The sequence below is a fragment of the Culex quinquefasciatus genome, chromosome 2, assembly GCF_015732765.1.
Source record: "Culex quinquefasciatus strain JHB chromosome 2, VPISU_Cqui_1.0_pri_paternal, whole genome shotgun sequence".
Classification (NCBI taxonomy): domain Eukaryota; kingdom Metazoa; phylum Arthropoda; class Insecta; order Diptera; family Culicidae; genus Culex; species Culex quinquefasciatus.
In genome coordinates, this window is record NC_051862.1 from 164,296,284 (window position 1) to 164,321,767 (window position 25,484).

At 34.8% G+C, this 25,484-nt stretch overlaps 1 protein-coding gene across 1 annotated transcript in view; it reads right to left on the reverse strand.

Annotated features, from left to right (window-relative positions):
• LOC6038084 (histone acetyltransferase KAT7) overlaps positions 1 to 25,484 on the reverse strand; it is a 200,630-nt gene that overhangs the window by 53,413 nt on the left and 121,733 nt on the right. Inside the window, exon 8 of the mRNA XM_038251704.1 lies at positions 6,266 to 6,423. Within this exon, the coding sequence (XP_038107632.1) occupies positions 6,266 to 6,423 (158 nt within the window). The remainder of the gene's footprint in view (positions 1 to 6,265; positions 6,424 to 25,484) is intronic.

Genomic DNA, 25,484 nt, shown 5'->3' on the forward strand with positions numbered 1-25,484 from the left:
AAAGTCTGGGCAAAAAAATTGCCGCAGAGTTATGATGATTTTTTAAGAAACAAGAAAATTGTTTTTTAGGTCTGGTTAAGCAGTCTATAATTTTCTAGTACCAATTGTCTTATTTGATAAATTGTTCAGATCACTCGAAAAAAATATTTATTTGAATTTTAATATTACGCAAAATTCAGAGTCGCGAGAATCGTTCTCTCAAAATTTATTAAGAGCTCAGTTCCAAAGTCGAAAGAATAATGCTTCCAACCAATGCTTGAAAAGGGATCGATCACTGAACGGGATTGCTCGATATTCGATAGAGCTTTCTGTCAGCGATCATTTCCCAAAACGATATTTGATCGCTGACACACAACGCCTATCATGACCGTCATTGCTTGGCAACGGTCGGTGAACGTAAAACCGAAGACGAAACGAACGAAAAATGAGCACCACTCAAGCAGCCGCCCGAACGAGACAACGTGCTCTTTCTCTTTCTCTCGTTTTTGTCTCTCTCTTCCTAGTGTATGCTGCGTGGTGACAGAAATCATATGATTGCTATCATTGGAGAGATGATCGGAATCTCGGTAGAATGTCAAACGACCGTTCTCTAGTCGTTTTTTCTCCTGGAGGGAAGTCAATGATTGTGTGAGTGTCTTTGCGTAGCACTCATTCCTTTGTGTGTGAAACGAACGAAAGCAGAATGTAGAAATCAGGTTGTCGTGGTGAAGACGATTGGAGTGCTCTGTCAGCTATCACAAAAAAAGTCGAAATTTCGCAAGCCCTGCTTCCAACACACACCATCAAAACAAATTTATTCATTCGTTAATTGAAGCATTCAATCTTCAACAAGTGTAACACAACGACTTCTGACCACTCCTTGGTCATCAAGCTGTGGTGGCCGAGACAGTTGAGTCTTTAGTTAGTATGTCAAAGATCTTTGATTCGATTTCCGTTGATGACACTTTTTCTTTTTTTTTTTTTGGGTTTTGATGAACCTCGAAGAGATTATTCTCTCAGCAATCTTGAGCTGTATTCTCTGTGTCCGTAAATTGTATCACTTTTCTCTCGGCTTGAGGCCATTATTCTCTCGAAGGCCCCAAAAAGTTTGAACCAAATACAAAATACTTACAGTTTCACAATAGGACTAAAATAGGCCGGCAACTTAATAATAATAAAAAAAAAACAACAACAATAGGACTAAAACATTTTTAACAAGAAACAGAAAAGTAGTAAGTACACAAAAACACAACCAAAACACACACATTGTAAAAGCTTGACATTTTTAGTAAACCCCTGAAGAAGGCCTCAAAATAAAGGCCGAAACGTCAGTGAAGTAGAGAAAAAAATCTGTTTTTCTTTTTCGACAAGACTGCTCGCCAAAACCAGAAAGATTCAAAATAATCAGTCGTTGCGAACCCGGATCAAAACAAAATGGCTACATTTGCACATCAAAGCTTATATTTAATAAAATTGCCGGTCGGTCGATTTTGTTGAGCATTGCTCATGTTCAAAGCCCCTTTATAGCCATCAAAAAACAATAATTTTCGTTCTGGTATGATGGATTTTAAGTTTATTGACAACAAATGACAGCTTTTTGAGGTGCAATTTTAACACAGAAATGTCTCGAAATAGCACAAACCAAACGCTGGAAAAACACTCTTGAATATTTTATTTGAAAATGAAATTTTTATTTGAAAATGCCATATTTTCAAAGGTTTGGTATCATCCTAACGAAACTCGAAAATTTTCTGGACCAATGTATTGCTGCCTTCCTCGCCTCACTGAGAAAAGGCTATAAAATTTCTCGGAAAATGAACTCCTTAAATTGACCTCGTAGACCCACCATCGCCAATATATTAGAGTGTAACAAAAAATACTTTTTGGTGGGCATTCAGGGGTTTGTTCTGGTGGGCATACTGAACTCAAATCCCAAATATGAGCTTGATTGGACTTAACAGGAGCTGGAATTTTGAAAAAATCTTTTTATTACGGGTCAAATCCCATTTAAAATTCAAATACAAAGCGCCAGCTTCTGTTACGTCCAACCAAGCTCACACAGAAAAAAAGTTGATTTTTGAAATGTTGAAAATGTGGTAGGTTGAATATTACCTCTTTTTTAAGTAATATTACATAAAAATGTGAACCTGATGAATATTCATCAAAAACTGATGAAAATTCATCATTTTCTGGGGGTAAAATAAATCATTTTTTGCCACAAAATCTGTCACCATTTCCTGATGAATATTACCATCATTTTTTTTTCTGTGCATATTTGGGATTTGGGCTCAGTGGGCACACTGGAACGAATCCCTGAATGCCCGCCAGAAGTAATTTTTGTTACATCCTAATGCAGGGGTGCCCAACCTTTTGGCCCTGCGGGCCAGATTAGAGTTTTCTGAAGCTGTGGCGGGCCGGAACTATGTTTAATAAAAGTTGGAAAAAATCAACAATTCTTTTTTCATCAAACAATTTTATCAAGTTATTTTAAAGTAAAAAAAAAATAAACAAGTATTGCAAATAAGATTCATAAATCTTGATTCAAAAAAAAAAATCAAATCAAATTATTCGCTCTACAGCATTGCCTTGGCGTTCTCGATTGCAAAATTCCTATTCGAAACTAGGTGTCCGAAGGCTTGATTGTTGAGGCAATTGCAAACCTCTTTTTACACCTTAGCTTCCATCCACCCCGGGATTCGAACTGACGACCTTTGGATTGTTAGTCCAACTGCCTACCAGCGACTCCACCGAGACAGGACCCAGGGAGACGACTTCTACACCTGGACTGAGCTAACGACCTAACCTTTTTTTTTTAGGTTAGTCCGGGTCCAACATTTACTTCCCGTCCGACGGAAGGCGTGATCAGACAAATCTCGTCTCGAAAAATGCCACCGGGACCGTCTGGGATCGAACCCAATCCGACTGGGTGATAGGCAATCACGCTTGCCCCTAAACCACGGTCACGGATAAATCTTGATTATAAGAAAGATAAACAAAGATATCTTTAAAAAAAAAAAATATATATATATATATATTATATTTTTTATATTTGTTTTTGTTTAAAATTGTATTGTAATTATAGTTCAACTTCCTCAACACATTAATATATAAAAAAATCAATAAGACATGAAAAAAATTATTTAATTAAAATGTGTATCCAAATCTTCTTTACAAAAAAATACCTTTTAGGCAGTGATTTTTATTTTCACTTTAAATAATTCGCGTTTTCAAGCATTTATTTTAACCAAAACTTTAACAATGTAAAGTTGTTCTGAAAAATACACTATTTTTTGCTTATTCATTTATTCAAAAATAAATTTTAAACAAGTTCTTAAAAAAATAAAATTTCAATTCGAAGTAAGCTCAGAAAAAAATATTTAGTGTCTTTTTGTAAATTTTCAGACAACAATCTAATTTTTCATATATTTTACAAAATGGATAATTTTGTTTTCTTGCTCAGTTTATCAGTTTGATAATTGATTCTGAAAATATCAATAAAAAAATAAAAAGAATTAAATTACAACAAATTTTTTTTTTGAATTTCAAACCAAAATTGAAAAAGTAAAAAGGCAAAATTTAAAAAAAAAAGTTGAAATAGCAACATTTTATTGCAAAAACAACAAAAAGTTCCTGTTTAATTTTTTTTAATGTGCAAAAATTTTATGTGAATCTTATTTTTTTATTTTGAAAAAATAATTAATTAATATAATATTTTGTTGAAAAGCCGCGGGCCGGACGTTGGGCAGGCCTGTCCTAATGGGTAACTTTCTTTACCGAAATGTCAAGCTCATATATACGTTCCATTCCTCACCGGTCTGATGGCCGAGTGGGCTAAGGCGTCAGTCCTTTACTGTTGGTGCTGGGTTTTAATCCCGTTAGTTGAATTTTTTTTGTGTTTACAAAAATTGTACAGGCAGTGTGTAATATTAAGCGTCTCTTTTGACGAAGGTGCAGTTGATTTGGTGTAATATAATCTTTGAAATGAATACTTTGAGTAGAAATAGAATTCGAAGATAAAAACATGTTTTTAATTTCTTTGCATTTTTTCATGTTCAACAACAACCATTTTTCATCTCTGTCAATATCTGAACCACTTCCAATAGCTGGATCGGACATCTTTTTTTAATGACCCATGTTACAGCTGTGGTTCCTTATCTGCCTATTATCACCTTATGTCCCACCGCCTGAAGCAACCGATAATATTGCCATTAAAATTAGAGCAAAAGCCCCCTTTCCTTCTGCAGCAGCCCCTTCAACTGCACCTATCTACATAATGAGTATCATCATCCGCGCCAGCAGTCCAGTCCGGGGAGGATGAAAAAAACCGGATCATGTCTTGCCTGCAATCCTCTTCGCGGCGAGCAAATACCGGTAATCATCGCCATTTATGCGAATACGCTTGGACGGCTGGAAAGTGGAACGCTCTCATTACTCGGGAGGATGATGTTTTTTTTCGGTAGATTATGTTTCTGTTTATTTGAGTTTTTTCGTTGAAAATCATGACAGATGTCGATGGGCACTGCCCAACAAGTGCTGACCGGTTAAACGAACTCGTGATGAGCATGGCTGGCCTCACGAGGACGGATCTTGAAGTGAAGCTCATTAAAAATCCTTTTTTAGAAGATTAGAAATATATTAACATTATTTTGACCAGGAAACTAAGAGTCTTCGCTGCAATTTACTATTTGATCAATTTATCAATTTATCAATTTATCAATTTATCAATTTATCAATTTATCAATTTATCAATTTATCAATTTATCAATTTATCAATTAATCAATTTATCAATTTTTCAATTTATCAATTTATCAATTTATCAATTTATCAGTTTATCAGTTTATCAATTTATCAATTTATCAATTTATCAATTTATCAATTTATCAATTTATTAATTTATCAGTTTATCAATTTATCAGTTTATCAATTTATCAATTTACCAATTTATCAATTTACCAATTTATCAATTTATCAATTTATCAATTTATCAATTTATCAATTAATCAATTTATCAATTTATCAATTTATCAATTTATCAATTTATCAATTTATCAATTTATCAATTTATCAATATATCAATTTATCAATTTATCAATTTATCAATTTATCAATTTATCAATTTATCAATTTATCAATTTATCAATTTATCAATTTATCAATTTATCAATTTATCAATTTATCAATTTATCAATTTATCAATTTATCAATTTATCAATTTATCAATTTATCAATTTATCAATTTATCAATTTATCAATTTATCAATTTATCAATTTATCAATTTATCAATTTTTCAATTTATCAATTTATCAATTTATCAATTTATCAATTTATCAATTTATCAATTTATCAATTTATCAATTTATCAATTTATCAATTTATCAATTTATCAATTTATCAATTTATTAATTTATCAATTTACCAGTTTATCAATTTATCAGTTTATCAATTTATCAATTTACCAATTAATCAATTTATCAATTTATCAATTTATCAATTTATCAATTTATCAATTTATCAATTTATCAATTTATCAATTTATCAATTTATCAATTTATCAATTTATCAATTTATCAATTTATCAATTTATCAATTTATCAATTTATCAATTTATCAATTTATCAATTTATCAATTTATCAATTTATCAATTTATCAATTTATCAATTTATCTATTTATCAATTTATCAATTTATCAATTTATCAATTTATCAATTTATCAATTTATCAATTTATCAATTTATCAATTTATCAATTTATCAATTTATCAATTTATCAATTTATCAATTTATCAATTTATTAATTTATCAATTTATTAATTTATCAATTTACCAGTTTATCAATTTATCAATTTATCAATTTATCAATTTATCAATTTATCAATTTATCAATTTATCAATTTATCAATTTATCAATTTATCAATTTATCAATTTATCAATTTTTCAATTTATCAATTTATCAATTTATCAATTTATCAATTTATCAATTTATCAGTTTATCAATTTATCAGTTTATCAATTTATTAATTTATCAATTTATCAGTTTATCAATTTATCAGTTTATCAATTTATCAATTTACCAATTTATCAATTTATCAATTTATCAATTTATCAATTTATCAATTTATCAATTTATCAATTTATCAATTTATCAATTTATCAATTTATCAATTTATCAATTTATCAATTTATCAATTTATCAATTTATCAATTTATCAATTTATCAATTTATCAATTTATCAATTTATCAAATTATTTTGGTTTAAACTCAATTATTTAGGGGAAGTCTTACCTGAGAGATATCCTTGATGCTCAGCGTCGTCCCAGGTCGTGAGCACAGGTACGCCAGCAGGACGTCCTTCCAGTAGGACCGGTACGAGATCAGACCCAGATCGGACAGCGGCTTCTCGGGAGATCCAATTTTACCCTCGACTCGCGTCAACAGGTAACCTGTAGAACAAAAAAAATGTTGTGGTTTGGTTGAGCGTTTTAGCAGAATGCATTACTGTGAATACAAAGAGACGAGAAACTCGTCTCTTTATATTCACAAAAAAAAAATGTAACGAATTGTTAGTAAGAAATAATTTGTTGCAATTTGATAGAAATGATGTCACTTAATCAGCCAACATTAACCCAGTTTCACAAACGGACGACGCGATTTGAGACGCTCGTAGACGCTGGGAAACCGAACATAAATACATTAGACGACAGAGATTGTATAAACATTCGCGCGACCAGGCCGTGAAGCCAAAGGAGTGTGTGGTGAAAGTTATTTTTGGCGCTAAACGGCTGCAAATGTTTCAAAGCCATCAAGAAAACCCATAGAACAACATCCAACCCGTGGGATTTGTCATTGGATTTGGTGTCTGGTGTCCGACTTCAGCTTAGAAAATGTAACGAATTTGAAGACACAGACGACGTCCCAAGGCACGTGATGGTCGGTGACGCGACTTGACTTGATGCTGGTGAGATATGGTGGGTTCATTTTTGAAATTCTTTGTCGTATTGTAGCAGACTGTTGATGAGCAAAATAAATTTAAAAAAAATGTGATAAGAGCTAGGATTAGTTTTTCCTCGTTTTCATAATAATAAGTACAACAAGTTCAACTCCAAACCTCATGTACAGTTTTAAATTGAACCCCAAGTTGCTTGTTCCAGCTTGTGTCCCTTGAACCGCTTCATAATGCCGACCGCTCCAAATTGGAAACCATAATTCACGCTGGATTAAGTGCAACTGCATTACCGCCACCACAAATGGTACGGATCTTGGAGAGTTATTAAACTCCGAAATGTTAAGGGGAGGGGGGTTGGTGTCTGACCTGAGTAAGTGTGTCGTCCGCCCATAAAATGAAACAAAAAAAAGCAGAAAACGGCGGCGTCGACGGCGGCGAAGCTGAAAAGAATGTTAATTTCGTGAAATATATGTATCTTTTGCCCATATTCGTACAACCCGAGATATTGCAGCGCAGCCTTTGCTGAGAGATGCGTGCGAGCTGCTGGGACCAAGGGCAATAAATTTACGAAATGCGCGCGCGCGCGCCCGAGCTCAGCATGCACTCTGGCTGATGTGACCATAACCGTCATCCGAGGTTAAGCACCGGAGAAAGAACGACGCGATGCACTCCGCGGGATGACGTCAGAACTTTGAAGTTTTGGGGCGGAAGATTCTTGGAGACACTGAACTGAACTGAACTGAACTGAACTGAACTGAACTGAACTGAACTGAACTGAACTGAACTGAACTGAACTGAACTGAACTGAACTCAACTCAACTCAAATCAAATCCGTGAATCTCCACCAAACAGTCATCAAAACGATGCACCTAGGGGCCAACCAAATACAAAGGTGGGGTAGATTCTTGCGGTGAGTGACTCTGTTCCGGTGTAACCATTTTCCCCAAACCTTTATTGAATATGTGAACTCAGTCGTCGCCACTCACCAATACTTCCTAGCAGTGGCGTGGCGCTTCCGCGGGGTGCAACTAATGCGTCGAGGGTTCAAAAAACTCCTGAATCATCCGACCTCTCCCCCCTAGTAGAAGGACATTTGGCTGGACTGCCTCAAGGGAGGACGAGGTCCCGACGTGACCGTGGTTTTTCCCTCGACCTCGCGAGAGCTTGGTCGGATCGGAAGTAAAACATTTTTTTCTTGGGCTTTTTTGTTGAAAAGTAGACACCATGTTCAGTAGTATGTATTAGTAGTAGTTACTACTCAAGTCTACTCCCATGAGTCAACCCGTTGCATTTTCCGCCTTGGCGTGCCCTGCGGGGGGTAAATGGACGAGGTCACGTCACGTTCCCTGTAACCTGACTCTCACTCTCGCGCGGAGTTTGAGTCCGACGCAAAACTGTCTACCAGACAAAGTTCAACCGTGGAAAGGTGAATGTCGACCGGTGAATAACAACAGCTCGAAATTGGAAAAAGTTGGAAATTTCGTTCCCGTGCAATCTTCGATTAATGTAACAAATAAACCTATTTAGCACGGGCTGGTTGCACCTTTTACGACTTAAGTAGCCCCCCCGCCGTAAACACCTTGGTTGGGAAATTGCTTCATTTTTTACGTTTCAGAGTTTCATCATTTTTTAACCCTTTTCACTCTCGGGTATTATTTCACTTGCCGGTGTGAGTGCGCGTTTCGTGGCGAGTCAAGGAGGCGATTGAGTGATTAATTAGTCCGATTTTAATCAGCTCTTAAAAGAAGCCTGCAATTTGCATACCATTTTCGTTCCGAGAGCAGCGCGGGAGACCGGGACCGGAGGTTCCCATTTTGTCTTTTTTTTTGTTATTATAGGTTGGGTGGTACGAATTGCTTCACTTTTTATTGATTTTTTTTGTTTTTTTTTTCTTTTTTCACATTTTTGGTTAAATATTACCAGTAACTTAATACTTTATGATTAAAAAAAGTGATGTTTCTTATTTATTTATTTTTTATTTTGGTTTTAATTTTTGCCATTTTTGTTTTCTTTTTATTTGGCATGCGATTAACTCAACTCTGGTTCAGTTTTTATAAATTTTGTTTAAATTCAGTTTTTTTTTTAATTCAGGTAAGCTTAAATGTTTTGATTGCTTTAATATTGCCTTTAAATATATTTTTTTATTCTGGCTTATTAAAAAAAAAATGCCATTTATAACCCTAACTACAAAAACTGTCGGCTAACTACAATAAGTCGGCTTATTTAAAGTTTTCAATTTGGTTTTTTTGCATATATTTTTTTCATTTTGCTTAAATTTGGTGTTTTGTTTTGCTTACAGTTACCTTTCGTTGTGATTTTGTAAAACCTTTTATTTTTCCAAATTTGCTTTCATTTTGTAGCTTTAAAATGTTAGTTTGTTTTCAGTTTGCTATTGCTTTTGATTTGTATAGGTTGAGCTTAAAATTTAATGTTAATTTTATTTCTCTTTTTTGCATTTAACCATCTGTGTTGCTTTTGTTTTCAAAATGTTTATGAAGTTTTTATGTGATAATCTCGTTTTATTGATTTTTTTTTACTGTTCTTTACTAAAAGCATGTTTTTTGTTCATTTATTTTTCGTGTATTTTTTTCTTGAATGTAGTATTATTCAGATGTTTTTTTTTATTTTTGGTTTATTTTTGGATTGTGCTATAAATTTGCTTCCGCTTGATTTGTTTTCAATTTTTTGCTTTTTATTTGACATTAATTTGTTTATTTTTTGTTGCACTTTTGGTATGTTTCTGTTATGTTATCGGGTTTCTATGATGAAATTTAAAGTTTGCGCTATTTCTGCTTAATTTCATTTGTTTTTTTTTCAATTATTTTGCTTCATTTCGAAAGCTTTGAGTTTGCTCTAATTTTTCATTTACTACTATTTTGCTTCTGTTTCTCTATTAAAGTTTTTTTTTATGTTTTGGATTTTTGTTCTATTCGCCAATTTTTGCTCGTAGTTTATTAATTTTATTCTTTGATTTGATTTTTTTGCATATTTCTTTTTTTAATTGTGATTTTATTCGTTCTTAATAAATTCAAATATTTTTTTCAATGTTTTTTTTTGCATTTGCTTTTTTAATTAATTTTTCTTCGTACAGTTTTTTTTTTCAATTTTAGCAATTAGGCTGGAACAAATTTTATTTAAAGATTTTGTCTCCCCCCCTTCAAAATTGGCTCGAAAAATCAGAAGGCAAAAAAATAGTTTTTTTTTTTTAACTGGGTAATTCTCTACCAACTCACACGAAATCGGGAAAAGTTGCCCCGACCCCTCTTAGATTTGCGTGAAACTTTGTCCTAAGGGGTAACTTTTGTCCCTGATCACGAATCCGAGGTCAGTTTTTTGATATCTCGTGGCGGAGGGGCGGTACGACCCCTTCCATTTTTGAACATGCGAAAAAAGAGGTGTTTTTCAATAATTTGCAGCCTGAAAGGGTGATGAGATAGAAATTTGGTTTCCAAGGGGCTTTTATGTAAAATTAGATGCCCGATTTGATGGCGTACTCAGAATTCCGAAAAAATGTATTTTTCATCGAAAAAAACACTAAAAAAGTTTTAAAAACTCTCCCATTTTCCGTTACTCGACTGTAAAAATTTTGGAACATGTCATTTTATGGAAAATTTAATGTACTTTTCGAATCTACATTGTCCCAGAAGGGTCATTTTTTCATTTAGAACAAAATTTTTCATTTTAAAATTTCGTGTTTTCTAACTTTGCAGGGTTATTTTTTAGAGTGTAACAATGTTCTACAAAGTTGTAGAGCAGACAATTACAAAAATTTTGATATATAGACATAAGGGGTTTGCTTATAAACATCACGAGTTATCGCGATTTTACGAAAAAAAGTTTTAAAAAAGTTACTTTTTGCGTTTCTCTTTGTTTCGTCGTCCGTGTCTGTCGCGGGTGACCATGTATGGCGTCATCCATAAAGTATGTCACGCTAAATCGGCCAAAATCAACCCCCAATCCCCCCTATGTCACACTTTGTCACGCTGGTTCCAACCCCCCTTCGAAAAGTACGTCACATTCTGTAGACACCACCCCCCACCCCCATATTGATTTTTTAATAATTATTACATGATTTATTTTTTTTTCATAAAAACCTATTACATGATTTACACAAAAAAAAAATTGTGTAAATTTTGAAGCTTTAATTTTGGATGGTTGAATATTACCTCTTACATGATGTAATTTTACCACAATTTAGACTGAAAAAGCGACATTACACCAGAAAAGATGTAAAATTACACATTTTTAGAGGTAAAATTACACATTTTTTCGGACATAAAAAATGACCACTTCCCAGATGTAATATTACACGGAGAAAAAAGAGTTCCCAAAATCGTGAACAAGCGTTCATGAAAAAGAGAACCACGAACAAAGTGTTCAAATTTCATGGTACGTTTTCCAAAATCGTACCATGGAATTTGAACACTTTGTTCGAGGTTCCCATTTTCATGAACGCTTGTTCACGATTTTGGGAACTCTTTTTTCTCCGTATACCATGATTTTTTTTCTGTGTATAAATAGGGTTATTTATAAATTCGGAGTTCAATCGAAAAAGTTTTTAATTTTACAGGTTGTGTTTAGATTTTTATTTTTATTTTGTTGAACGTGTAGTGATAGAAATCACCATCAACAGTTTTTTGAAAATCTAATGATTTAAGCATATTAAATCTATCATCGAAAACTCTGTTTCTTAAAGCCTTGTGTCGTGTTTAAATTATGAGTAAATTTTATTTAAAAAAAACTTTTTTTAGACATATTCTTTGACTGAATTTTCAGTATTCAGGAAAAAGTCTAGCGTGACGTCACGGTCTCACGGACCCCCCCTCTCCCCCTTGTCACACTTTGTCACGCTTGCGACCACCCACCCTCCCCCCCTAGAGCGTGACGTACTTTATGGATGACGCCTATGGCCATGATCGATGACGACCAACTTTTTCAAAACTTTTTTTCGTAAAATCGCGATAACTCGTGATGTTTATAAGCAAACCCCTTATGTCTATATATCAAAATTTTTGTAATTGTCTGCTCTACAACTTTGTAGAACATTGTTACACTCTAAAAAATAACCCTGCAAAGTTAGAAAAAAACACGAAATTTCAAAATGAAAAATTTTGTTCTAAATGAAAAAATGACCCTTCTGGGACAATGTAGATTCGAAAAGTACATTGAATTTTCCATAAAATGACATGTTCCAAAATTTTTACAGTCGAGTAACGGAAAATGGGAGAGTTTTTAAAACTTTTTTAGTGTTTTTTTCGATGAAAAATACGTTTTTTCGGAATTCTGAGTACGCCATCAAATCGGGCGTCTAATTTTACATAAAAGTCCCTTTGACACCAAATTTCTATCTCATCACCGTTTCAGGCTGCAAATTATTGAAAAACACCTCTTTTTTCGCATGTTCAAAAATGGAAGGGGTCGTACCGCCCCTCCGTCACGAGATATCAAAAAACGGACCTCGGATTCGTGATCAGGGACAAAAGTTACCCCTTAGGACAAAGTTTCACGCAAATCGAAGAGGGGTCGGGGCAACTGCTGTGTGAGTTGGCGGAGAATTACCCAACTTAAAAATTTCTGTGTAAATTTAAGCTGAAATCAATTAAAAAAGCATTCCGCTGCATTTAGAATCATTTAGCATGTTTGGATTCACTTGAAAATGTCTTGATTTTTTGTAAATTTTCGATGTTTGGTATCGCAAAAAGTTTTAAATCGCTAATTTTATTGTTTTCGTCAAATCTTCCATTTTTTAATAACTAATGATAGCAAAACAACTGAACTAGTGTAAAATGCATTTTAAAACACTTTTTCAATGTAAATGTCAAAACAATGGCTTGTTATTTTAATATTTATTTTTCCGCCCCCCTCGACCCCGACCAGAGCCGAGGGACAAAAACTGTAAAAAAAATGGCCTTATTATGTCTGTTTGGATTTTTTTGTTCTTCTTTTGCTTTGTTTTTACTATTTTTTTTATATTTTTACTCTTCTGTGGTCAATCCTCCTATAATTTTTTTTACGTTTTATGTTTGCTTTTGTTTTAATTTTTCTTTTATATCGCAACTATTCAGTATTTCTTTTTGTATATTTGTATCTGATGTTGCGTCTCGTTTGCATTTGCTTCATTTTATATGGTTTTTTTTTATTAAGGTATTATTTATTAATTGAGATAAATTTTTTTTTGCTTTTATGAACTTTGTTTTGCTAATATTGCTTCATTTAGTTTTTTTCAAATTCAGCTTATATTTTGTTTTGTTATTCTTTACCTGCTTATGTTTTACTATTGTTTAGTTTTAGTTTTATTTTTATTTTGTTTTACTTTGTGGTCAATCTTCTTTTATTTTGTGTAAATTCTGCTGATTTTTTTTAACTTAGTTTTAGTTTGAAAGTTTATAGTTTTATCATTTTTTTTTTCTTTTGAATTCACTTTGCTTTTGTTTTAGGGTTCGGTTTTTTGTAAAAAAAGCTAATGTTTTGATTGTTTTAATTTTTGTTTTGTTGTACAGTTTAGAATCGATTTTCTGAAGGCCGCAGAAAAATTTCACTCAGGATAATCACGAAACACATTTTTTTAGCTATCGAATTTTTAATTGTTGAGCTTAAGTATGACCTCAAAACTACTCTAATGTGATTTTGAATTTTTAAGCAAAATAATGGAAGCCGAAATGGCGGTGATGAAATATTAAAAAAATGCATTCTATTATTTATTAAGCATTCAGCTATTCAAATTTGACTTGAATGGGGTCGCATAACTCGAATTTGATATTAAAACAAAAAAAAAAAAAAACAAGAATGGTTTTTTTCGTGTTCATTGATTCTGGGCTGTTTTGTTCATATTTTGATTTATTGGACACTTTAAAAAAATCTAGCTTTTTTTTACTAAATTTTCAGTTATTCGTACTTTATTACTATTTATTTAATTTTGATTCGGTTTAATTTCGTGCTATTCTCAATTTTCTTTGTATTTTTCTTGTATAATTTATTTCACTGTTGTTTCAGTTACTTTTATTATTAGACTGTTAATTGTTTGTTTAAATGATTCCTTTTAATAATTTTATTTTCTTAACGTTTATCTCGCTTCAATTATACTTAGATCGTTTTAAACCCGATTTAATCAAAATTTATAGTGCAAACACCACTGCTTGGCGGACAGTCCGTGTGCACCATTTCTTCTTCCCCGAAACAGCTGTGAGTTGTGACTTGTGGCCAATGTGTATGAAGCGATTAAAACGCAACGAGTCCAAGCCCAAATGCCATGCCGTCCTCCGTGACCAGAAAGAAATCAACTTTCCCAAAGAAGTTCAACCTCATTTGAATAATACAATTTAAGCGTGGCGCCTCGCCTTCAATTGCACCCCAGCAACTTTTAAGCAACCAAATTTGGAAGGACGGTCATTGGCTTTCCCCTCGAGGGGAGAGCGGAGGGTTTGAGCTGCTTAAGAATGATTTCACATGACTTAAAAAAAACGTTGCTTCCTATGTGCAGCAACGGTTTTTGGAAACCAAACGTCACTTTCCAATTAAGGAGGTTGCGCAAAATATATTGGATGCGCGTCAACTTCATTAAGACGAATTTGCGAAATGTGAAAATTTATGGAACTTTTCTGCGTTCTGCCAGGAAGGGTGAGGGGAAAATTTACGAGCGGGTGTCACCTTGTGTTTTCTTTTGCGACTTCGTCAAAGATTGTAATTACTTGATTGCCGGTTGTTAGTTGTTACTTTGAAGTCAGGTACTTTTTGCTTAATGTAATTATGCAAACGATATGACAGTCATTTGAGCAGGACTCAGGTGCACAATTTGTGACGTTTTTTGTTTGGATAATTTAGTGATCAATTAAAACTGGTTTAAACTTTCAAACAGTTTTTGCACAATTGTCGTACTTGTATTCAATAGAATATCAGTATTATATTTTTTAATTACCTAAATAAATATACCATCAAAAAATTAGAAAATCGAACCCGCAAGAAACTGTCTACTAGAATCCAAATTTCCAGACCCATTCATCACAAAACTCAAACTCCCAAACCCCAACTCACACCCACACAGGAATCGATTTTCCCTCTCGTGGCATCGCAGAATTTTCCATCCCCTAAATCACAGCATCGCAGCCCAGACCAGACATCTCTGGAGTGGGTGGGTGGCTGGCTGGTGCGTGGTGCGTATCGCGCGTCATCATCAGCAGCGTCATGCCATTGTTGTGACGTTTGTTTAACATTTTCGCCAGTTCGGTTTTGCTTCCCAACAACGCCAACGGCACCGAATGTCATTGTTGTTTTGGCTGGGGATATTTTCCAATATGTGCGCTTTTTGTTGTTGTTTTAAAGGACGCATATGAAGTGACGTGAGGTTTATAATTCAGACTTGAGTCCATCTTCTTTGGTTTTGTTTCAAAATAGGTGCATTCACTCTACCTCATAAGATCTTTGTTGATATGCAAAATAAACGCAGTATTGATGCCTGAACTGTACATTTCTACCATCGAAAAGATTTCGTCACAGTCGTCCCTGCCAACAATAACAATTATGTGCATAAATTATGCAGCCATTTTGCTTACAGCTTCAAGTGTTTGAACAGAGTGGTAAACTTTGCATTTCTTTCAGATTTTGAATTAAATAATATTTGTGAGAAGTTTCAGGGGTGTGGGGATTTCTAGTACAATTTTCAAAGAAATTTAACAAGTAGTACATATCACAACCTATTTCATACAATAAAACAGAAATTTTACTTTCGGAAACAGCAAAATTTCAGTGTTTTCACAAAAAATAATTATTTAATATAACTGTACTCAAATATTTTGGGAAAGTTTTGAAGGAGGAAAGAAAAAGCATGAACTAAAATTTTCTTTGGTAAAAAATGAAGTCCTTTTGAAATCAACACCAAAGTTTGTTATGTGGAATTATGCTGAAAATATTCATCAACGAAAGAAACTGCATTTTAAATTGTTTTTAGTTGATTGCACGTCTTATTGCATTGAAATTTTCAAGTTTCCTTAAAAACAATTCGGGCTAATATTGAACTTTGAAAAGTATTTGCAACGACCTAAGCCAAAAGGGTCATATTCATATTTGTGGCACCTTTTGTTATTTTTTTGTGTGATTATTTTATTTTTATCAATTTTGTGATTTTTCGTAAATTTTTGTCACCTAGGTAAATTCAGTTTTTATCAGTTTTTTTTACATTTATCACTTTAATTTTTTTTGAATTGTTTGTCATTTTTGTAATTTTTCGTAATTTTGTATTTTTATGTAATTTTTATAAATATTTGGGTAATTCTCCGCCAACTCACACAGCAGTTGCCCCGACCCCTCTTCGATTTGCGTGAAACTTTGTCCTAAGGGGTAACTTTTGTCCCTCATCACGAATCCGAGGTCCGTTTTTTGATATCTCGTGACGGAGGGGCGGTACGACCCCTTCCATTTTTGAACATGCGAAAAAAGAGGTGTTTTTCAATAATTTGCAGCCTGAAACGGTGATGAGATAGAAATTTGGTGTCAAAGGGACTTTTATGTAAAATTAGACGCCCGATTTGATGGCGTACTCAGAATTTCGAATAAACGTATTTTTCATCGAAAAACACAATAAAAAAGTTTTAAAAATTCTCCCATTTTCCGTTACTCGACTGTAAAAAATTTTGGAACGTGACATTTTATGGGAAATTTAATGTTCTTTTCGAATCTACATTGTCCCAGAAGGGTCATTTTTTCATTTAGAACAAAATTTTTCATTTTAAAATTTCGTGTTTTTTCTAACTTTGCAGGGTTATTTTTTAGAGTGTAACAATGTTCTACAAAGTTGTAGAGCAGACAATTACAAAAATTTTGATATATAGACATAAGGGGTTTGCTTATAAACATCACGAGTTATCGCGATTTTACGAAAAAAAGTTTTGAAAAAGTTGGTCGTCATCGATCATGGCCATTCATGGTCACCCGCAACAGACACGGACGACGAAACAAAGAGAAACGCAAAAAGTAACTTTTTCAAAACTTTTTTTCTTAAAATCTCAATAACTCGTGATGTTTATAAACAAACCCCTAATGTCTATATATCAAAATTTTTGTAATTGTCTGCTCTAAAAATTTGTAGAACATTGTTACACTCTAAAAAATAACCCTGCAAAGTTAGAAAAAACACGAAATTTTAAAATTAAAAATTTTGTTCTAAATGAAAAAAATGACCCTTCTGGGACAATGTAGATTCGAAAAGTACATTAAATTTTCCATAAAATGACATGTTCCAAAATTTTTTACAGTCGAGTAACGGAAAATGGGAGAATTTTTAAAACTTTTTTATTGTGTTTTTCGATGAAAAATACGTTTATTCGGAATTCTGAGTACGCCATCAAATCGGGCGTCTAATTTTACATAAAAGTCCCTTTGACACCAAATTTCTATCTCATCACCGTTTCAGGCTGCAAATTGTTGAAAAACACCTCTTTTTTCGCATGTTCAAAAATGGAAGGGGTCGTACCGCCCCTCCGTCACGAGATATCAAAAAACGGACCTCGGATTCGTGATCAGGGACAAGAGTTACCCCTTAGGACAAAGTTTCACGCAAATCGAAGAGGGGTCGGGGCAACTTTTCCCGATTTCGTGTGAGTTGGTAGAGAATTACCCATTTGTAATTATTTACGTTTTTTTTTGGTTATTTTTATAAATTTTTGTCAACTTTATCAACATTCTTCTTTGATTAACTTGATAAATTTGATAAATTGGATAAATTTGATAAATTTGATAAATTTGATAAATTTGATAAATTTGATAAATTTGATAAATTTGATAAATTTGATAAATTTGATAAATTTGATAAATTTGATAAATTTGATAAATTTGATAAATTTGATAAATTTGATAAATTTGATAAATTTGATAAATTTGATAAATTTGATAAATTTGATAAATTTGATAAATTTGATAAATTTGATAAATTTGATAAATTTGATAAATTTGATAAATTTGATAAATTTGATAAATTTGATAAATTGGATAAATTTGATAAATTTGATAAATTTGATAAATTTGATAAATTTGATAAATTTGATAAATTTGATAAATTTGATAAATTTGATAAATTTGATAAATTTGATAAATTTGATAAATTTGATAAATTTGATAAATTTGATAAATTTGATAAATTTGATAAATTTGATAAATTTGATAAATTTGATAAATTTGATAATTTTGATAAATTTGATAAATTTGATAAATTTGATAAATTTGATAAATTTGATAAGTTTGATAAATTTGATAAATTTGATAAATTTGATAAATTTGATAAATTTGATAAATTTGATAAATTTGATAAATTTGATAAATTTGATAAATTTGATAAATTTGATAAATTTGATAACTTTGATAAATTTGATAAATTTGATAAATTTGATAAATTTGATAAATTGGATAAATTTGATAAATTTGATAAATTTGATAAATTTGAAAAATTTGAAAAATTTGAAAAATTTGAAAAATTTGATAAATTCGATAAATTTGATAACTTTGATAAATTTGATAAATTTGATAAATTTGATAAATTTGATAAATTTGATAAATTGGATAAATTTGATAAATTGGATAAATTTGATAAATTTGATAAATTGGATAAATTTGATAAATTTGATAAATTTGATAAATTGGATAAATTTGATAAATTTGATAAATTTGATAAATTTGATAAATTTGATAAATTTGATAAATTTGATAAATTTGATAAATTTGATAAATTTGATAAATTTGATAAATTTGATAAATTTGATAAATTTGATAAATTTGATAAATTTGATAAATTGGATAAATTTGATAAATTTGATAAATTTGATAAATTTGATAAATTTGATAAATTTGATAAATTTGATAAATTTGATAAATTTGATAAATTTGATAAATTTGATAAGTTTGATAAATTTGATAAATTTGATAAATTTGATAAATTTGATAAATTTGATAAATTTGATAAATTTGATAAATTTGATAAATTTGATAAATTTGATAAATTTGATAAATTTGATAAATTTGATAAATTTGATAAATTTGATAAATTTGATAAATTTGATAAATTTGATAAATTTGATAAATTTGATAAATTTCATATTTTTGGAAAATTTGATAAAATTGGTAAATAAGGTTAAATTTGAAAATTTGGTTGATGATGTAAATTTGGTAAATCTGGTACATTTGGTAAATTTGGTAAATTTGGTGCATTTCGTATATTTTGTAAATTTGGTACATTTGGTACATTTGGTAAATTTGGTAATTTCAGTATATTTGATAAATTTGGTCAATTTGGTAAATTTGGTAACATTGATAAATTAGGTTATTCTCGTAAATTTGGCAAAATTGTCGATATTGTAAATTTTTGTCGATTTTGCCAATCCTGTATTTTTTTTTACATTTTGCGTTTTTGTTTGTTTTTATTTAAGGGTAATTCTCTACCAACTCACACGAAATCGAGAAAAGTTGCCCCGACCCCTCTTAGATTTGCGTGAAACTTTGTCCTAAGGGGTAACTTTTGTCCCTGATTACGAATCCGAGGTCCGTTTTTTGATATCTCGTGACGGAGGGGTGGTACGACCCCTTCCATTTTTGAACATGCGAAAAAAGAGGTGTTTTTCAATAATTTGCAGCCTGAAACGGTGATGAGATAGAAATTTGGTGTCAAAGGGACTTTTATGTAAAATTAGACGCCCGATTTGATGGCGTACTCAGAATTCCGAAAAAACGTATTTTTCATCGAAAAAAACACTAAAAACGTTTTAAAAATTCTCCCATTTTCTGTTACTCGACTGTAAAAATTTTTGGAACATGTCATTTTATGGGAAATTTAATGTACTTTTCGAATCTACATTGACCCAGAAGGGTCATTTTTTCATTTAGAACAAAAATTTTCATTTTAAAATTTCGTGTTTTTTCTAACTTTGCAGGGTTATTTTTTAGAGTGTAACAATGTTCTACAAAGTTGTAGAGCAGACAATTACAAAAAATTTGATATATAGACATAAGGGGTTTGCTTATAAACATCACGAGTTATCGCGATTATACGAAAAAAAGTTTTGAAAAAGTTGGTCGTCACCGATCATGGCCGTTCATGGTCACCTGCGACAGACACGGACGACGAAACAAAGAGAAACGCAAAAAGTAACTTTTTCAAACGTTTTTAGTGTTTTTTTCGATGAAAAATACGTTTTTTCGGAATTCTGAGTACGCCATCAAATCGGGCGTCTAATTTTACATAAAAGTCCCTTTGACACCAAATTTCTATCTCATCACCGTTTCAGGCTGCAAATTATTGAAAAACACCTCTTTTTTCGCATGTTCAAAAATGGAAGGTCGTACCGCCCCTCCGTCACGAGATATCAAAAAATGGACCTCGGATTCGTGATCAGGGACAAAAGTTACCCCTTAGGACAAAGTTTCACGCAAATCGAAGAGGGGTCGGGGCAACTGCTGTGTGAGTTGGCGGAGAATTACCCTTAAGAGATATTCATGGCGGATTATTTTAAAACTTTTAAGAGTTTTTCAACTTTGAAAAAAAAAACGGAATTTTTATAAAAACCTGTGATTGAAAAAAAATAATAGAAACAAAATGTGCGTGCTGAGGATTAAAGGCCGTTTCTTCAACATTAGCATCATAAACGTGCACAGCCCGCACTCAGGAAGCGAAGATGACGACAAGGACGCATTTTACGAGCAGCTGAACTGGACGTACAACAGCTGCCCAAAACATGACGTCAAAATCGTCATCGGAGATTTTAACGCTCAGGTTGGCCAGGAGGAGGAATTCAGACCGGTGATAGGAAAGTTCAGCGCCCACGTACGCACGAACGAAAACGGCCTGCGACTGATCGACTTCGCCACCTCCAAAAACATGGCCGTACGAAGTACCTGCTTCCAGCACAACCTCCGAGACAAGTACACCTGGAGATCACCGCAAGGAACGGAATCACAAATCGACCACGTCGTAATCGACGGTAGACACTTTTCCGACATCATCGACGTCAGGACCTATCGCGGCGCCAACGTCGACTCGGACCACTATCTGGTGATGGTGAAAATGCGCCAACGACTTTCCCTGGCGAAAAGCGTTCGGTACCGCCGCCCTCCGCGGCTGGATCTGGAGCGGCTTAAGTTACCGGAAGTCGCATCCCGGTACGCGCATTCGCTGGAGGCTGCGTTGCCAGGGGAGGGTGAGCTGTTGGAAGCTCCCCTCGAGGACTGCTGGAGGAGCGTCAAGGCAGCCATCACCAACGCAGCGGAAAGCACCATCGGATTTGTGGAACGAGGACGACGGAACGATTGGTTCGGAGAGGAGTGTCGAGCGATTTTGGAGGAGAAGAATGCAGCACGGAGGGCAATGCTGCAGTACAATCTCCGTGATTACGAGGAGGCGTATGGACAGAAGCGAAGGCAGCAGCACCAGCTCTTCCGAGCAAAAGTGCGCCACCAGGAAGAGTTGGAGTTTGAGGACATGGAGCAGCTGCATCGCTCAAACGAAACGCGCAAGTTCTACAAGAAGCTCAACGGATCCCGAAACGGCTTCACGCCGCGAGTCGAAATGTGCCGGGATAAAAATGGAGCTATCTTGACGAACGAGCGTGAGGTGATTGACAGGTGGAAGCAGCACTTCGATGAACACCTGAATAGCGCAGAAGCAGAGGCAGGGGTCCAAGGCGGCAGGAGAGAGGACTTCATCGGTACAGCGGGAGAAGGAGAGGAGCCAGTTCCCACGATGAGGGAAGTTAAGGATGCCATCAAGAAGCTGAAGAACAACAAAGCAGCGGGTAAGGATGGTATCGGTGCTGAACTCATCAAGATGGGCCCGGAGAAGCTGGCGTCCTGTCTGCACCGACTGATAGTCAGGGTCTGGGAGTCAGAACAGCTACCGGAGGAGTGGAAAGAGGGAGTAATATGCCCGATCTACAAGAAGGGGGACAAGTTAGATTGTGAGAACTACCGTGCCATCACAATCCTCAACGCGGCCTACAAAGTGTTCTCCCAGATCCTCTTCAGCCGCCTATCGCCAATAGCGGAAGGTTTTGTTGGAAGTTATCAAGCCGGATTCGTCATGGGGAGATCAACAACCGACCAAATCTTCACTGTGCGACAAATCCTCCAAAAGTGTCGCGAGTACCAAGTCCCCACGCACCACCTTTTCATCGACTTCAAAGCCGCGTACGACTCAGTCGATCGCGAAGAGCTATGGAAAATTATGGACGAGAACGGTTTTCCCGGGAAGCTGATCAGACTGATCAAGATGACGATGGATGGGGCTAGGTGTTGTGTGAAGATATCGGGTGCGGAATCGGACTCGTTTACTTCACTTGGGGGGCTTCGGCAAGGCGATGGGATCTCTTGTCTTTGTTTCAATGTCGTGCTAGAAGGTGTTATGAGACGAGCGGGCTTCAATATGCGGGGCACGATCTTCAGCAAGTCCAACCAGTTCATCTGCTTCGCCGACGACATGGACATTGTTGGCAGAACGTTCAAGGCGGTTGCGGATGCGTACACCGACTTGAAGCGGGAAGCAGAGAAGGTTGGGCTAAGGGTGAATGTGGCGAAGACAAAGTACCTGCTGGCAGGAGGAACCGAGTCCCTTAGGGCTCGCATTGGACCAAGCGCTACAATCGACGGGGACGAATTCGAGGTAGTGGAGGAGTTTGTATACCTCGGATCGTTGGTAACGTCGGACAACAGCTGCAGCAGGGAAATTCGGAGGCGCATCATCGCTGGAAGTCGTGCCTATTTCGGTCTTCACAAGAGCCTAAGGTCCCGGAAATTCTCCTACATACGAAGTGTTCCATCTACAAGTCGCTGATAAGACCGGTCGTCCTCTACGGGCACGAGACGTGGACAATGCTCGAAGAGGACTTACGAGCGCTAAGCGTCTTCGAACGTCGAGTGCTAAGGACCATCTTTGGCGGCGTATATGAGAACGACGGATGGCGGCGGAGAATGAACCACGAACTTGCACAACTCTACAACGAACCAAGCATCCGGAAAGTCGCGAAGGCTGGACGGTTGCAGTGGGCGGGTCATGTTGCAAGGATGCCGGAACGAGCCGACCACTTGAGCCAACGGAACCAGAAGATCAATCCTGCGAAGTTGGTGTTTGTGTCGGAGCCGGTAGGAACAAGACGTAGGGGGCAACGTGCGAGGTGGGTGGACCAAGTGGAGAGCGATTTAGAAAGTGTGGGTGCGCCGCGAAATTGGAGAAATGCAGCCATGGACCGAGCTTGTTGGCGGAGAATCGTGCAGCAGGCCAAGCTAATGGTGTAGCGCCAATAAAAGTAAGTAAGTAAGTAAGAAACAAAATAACGAGTTTTTTTAAAAGTATTTTAATGCCTTCTGATTTTATTAGCCATATGAAAATCAATTGAAACGGTCTAAGTTCAATTAAAAAAACCATTTGTTTATTTTTTTAAACATTCCTTTAGATGTTTTTGTTGAAGCTTTAAGTCATTACAAACATTTTTAATATTGATTTGCTGAAATAAAAATGAAAAATCCTCCCTTTTTTAAGGCAATATTCCTCCACAAGGCAACATTTATCCCTGATCGAAAAAATTTCTCTGTACACAATAAATTCTAAAATTTTGTAACTATCATGATAAATTTCCAAAATTTACCTATCAACCAAAGATTTTAATTTCAAATCGGCAACCAGAAAATGTTATTATGATAAATGAAGCTCAAGAAAAAGGGAGAGTTTCAATGTGTATTCCCCCTTTTCCTCGAACTTAGAAGTTTGATGTTATATCAAAGAACATCTAATTTTTAATTTCATGAACAATGACAATTGTTTAACATTTGTTTTTCAAAACATATCCGCTTAGTTCACTATAATTTTTAAGAAAAAAACACACACACACACAAAATCAAAATATTCACCGATCATTTTCAAGGACCCAGCGGCGAGCGGCGAAGATCATTACACCGCCGCGGATATGGATTTTCCCGGTCGTCGACTGGTTGTCACTCTTGTGCCACCACAACACCAACCGTCACCATTCCGAGCAGCCAGACAGACAGAGACATTCCGAATCCTCCCAGGACCAGCCAGGCCGTCGCGACGCCAGCGGAGACAACCCGGCAACATGGCGCGACGCACGGCGGTGATGAACGACGCTAGGGATTCTTTTTTTTTTGTTGCTTGTGAGTGAACCCATTCCCAAGCCCCGACGGTGATTCCCGACTGTCCGCCCCGCGGGAGTCATGTGGGCCGGAGGGTGGAAAACCCGAACCTAGCCCAATAATGCGCAACGTCGGTGAGGCGCCCTTTACGCTTTTTCCTGGAAAAGCCGACCCAACGACTCGTACTCCTCGATTGTGGTGGTGGTGGTAGTGTAGCGTATGTACAACAGATTGTTGACGTCTGTGTTGCGGAAATATGTTCCGAACACATACAAACACATCCAACGAACGCACTCAGTGTCGTTATCCTGTCTGGGTGTATAATGGCCCGCCGCCATAAAAAAGGCCCATGACTCCGTCATTTGCAAGTATGTGTGAGAACCTCAACACTAGGAAAGCAGAAGTGAGAGTGCATTTTCCCGGTTTACACCACGCCATCAACCGGAGGAACTCTCACTTGGGAGGAAGTGAATTTTACAGGTTGCATACAAAACGCCAGCGGAACGATGCTAGTGTCAGTGAGTTCCGGTTTTCCCTGCTCGTGGTTTGTGCAAGGGAAAAGCCCATTCCTCTGAGGCAGCTGATTTTTGTCGTCATCGGTGGTCAACGGCCGGGATAGAAGAATTGATCGCAAATTTATAGATGGAAATAAAAATTAAGAATAGGATACGAACATTCCGAGCAATATCTGATCGCTGAACAAAGCATCTATCGACATTTTTTACATAAAAAGTAGAAAGAATTCTGTAAAGTTCAAAACAAAAATTTCTTTTTTTGATGGTATTATTTAAATTTTGCTTTTTTGTCAAAGCTAATCAATTCTTTCTCCTCCGGTATGCCAAAAGAAGTCATTTCGCATCATTAGATTGTTCATATAATTTTCCATGCAAATTTGGCAGCTGTCCATGTAAATTCAAAAAATTCAAAAATCTGAATCTTTTGAAGGAATTTTTTGATCGAATTGGTGTTATCGTAGTTATGGATAAAGACTACACTGAAAAAAAAGACACACGATAAATTTTATTTGTGACTTTTTAATTCACTTTTTGTCACTACAAAATGATTTGCAAAAAAACACAATTTTTATTTTTTTTATTTTTGCCTTTCTTACAAAAGAAAGGTTTAAGGTTTGCTTTTGGAAAAACACTGTTCTCAGAAATAATAAAAAATTCATGCGTGGCTAGGAGTCGTCCCAGAAAAAAGCCTATTACTGAATTGAAGGTTAAAATGCCCTCTTTCGATTGAATTTTGGCCCGAAACCCGGAACTCAAAGTCTGATTTTTGAGAGCTCTTTTTCTGAAATACTTGAACGATATCTGTATCCGCTCTTAAAAATTTGTGTCTTCCATCACTGGAAAACCGCTCGTGAAACCCACAATTTTTAAAAGCCAGATCTGTAGCCGTGGGGTCGGAGACGAACATTTTATTTTTCGATTCACA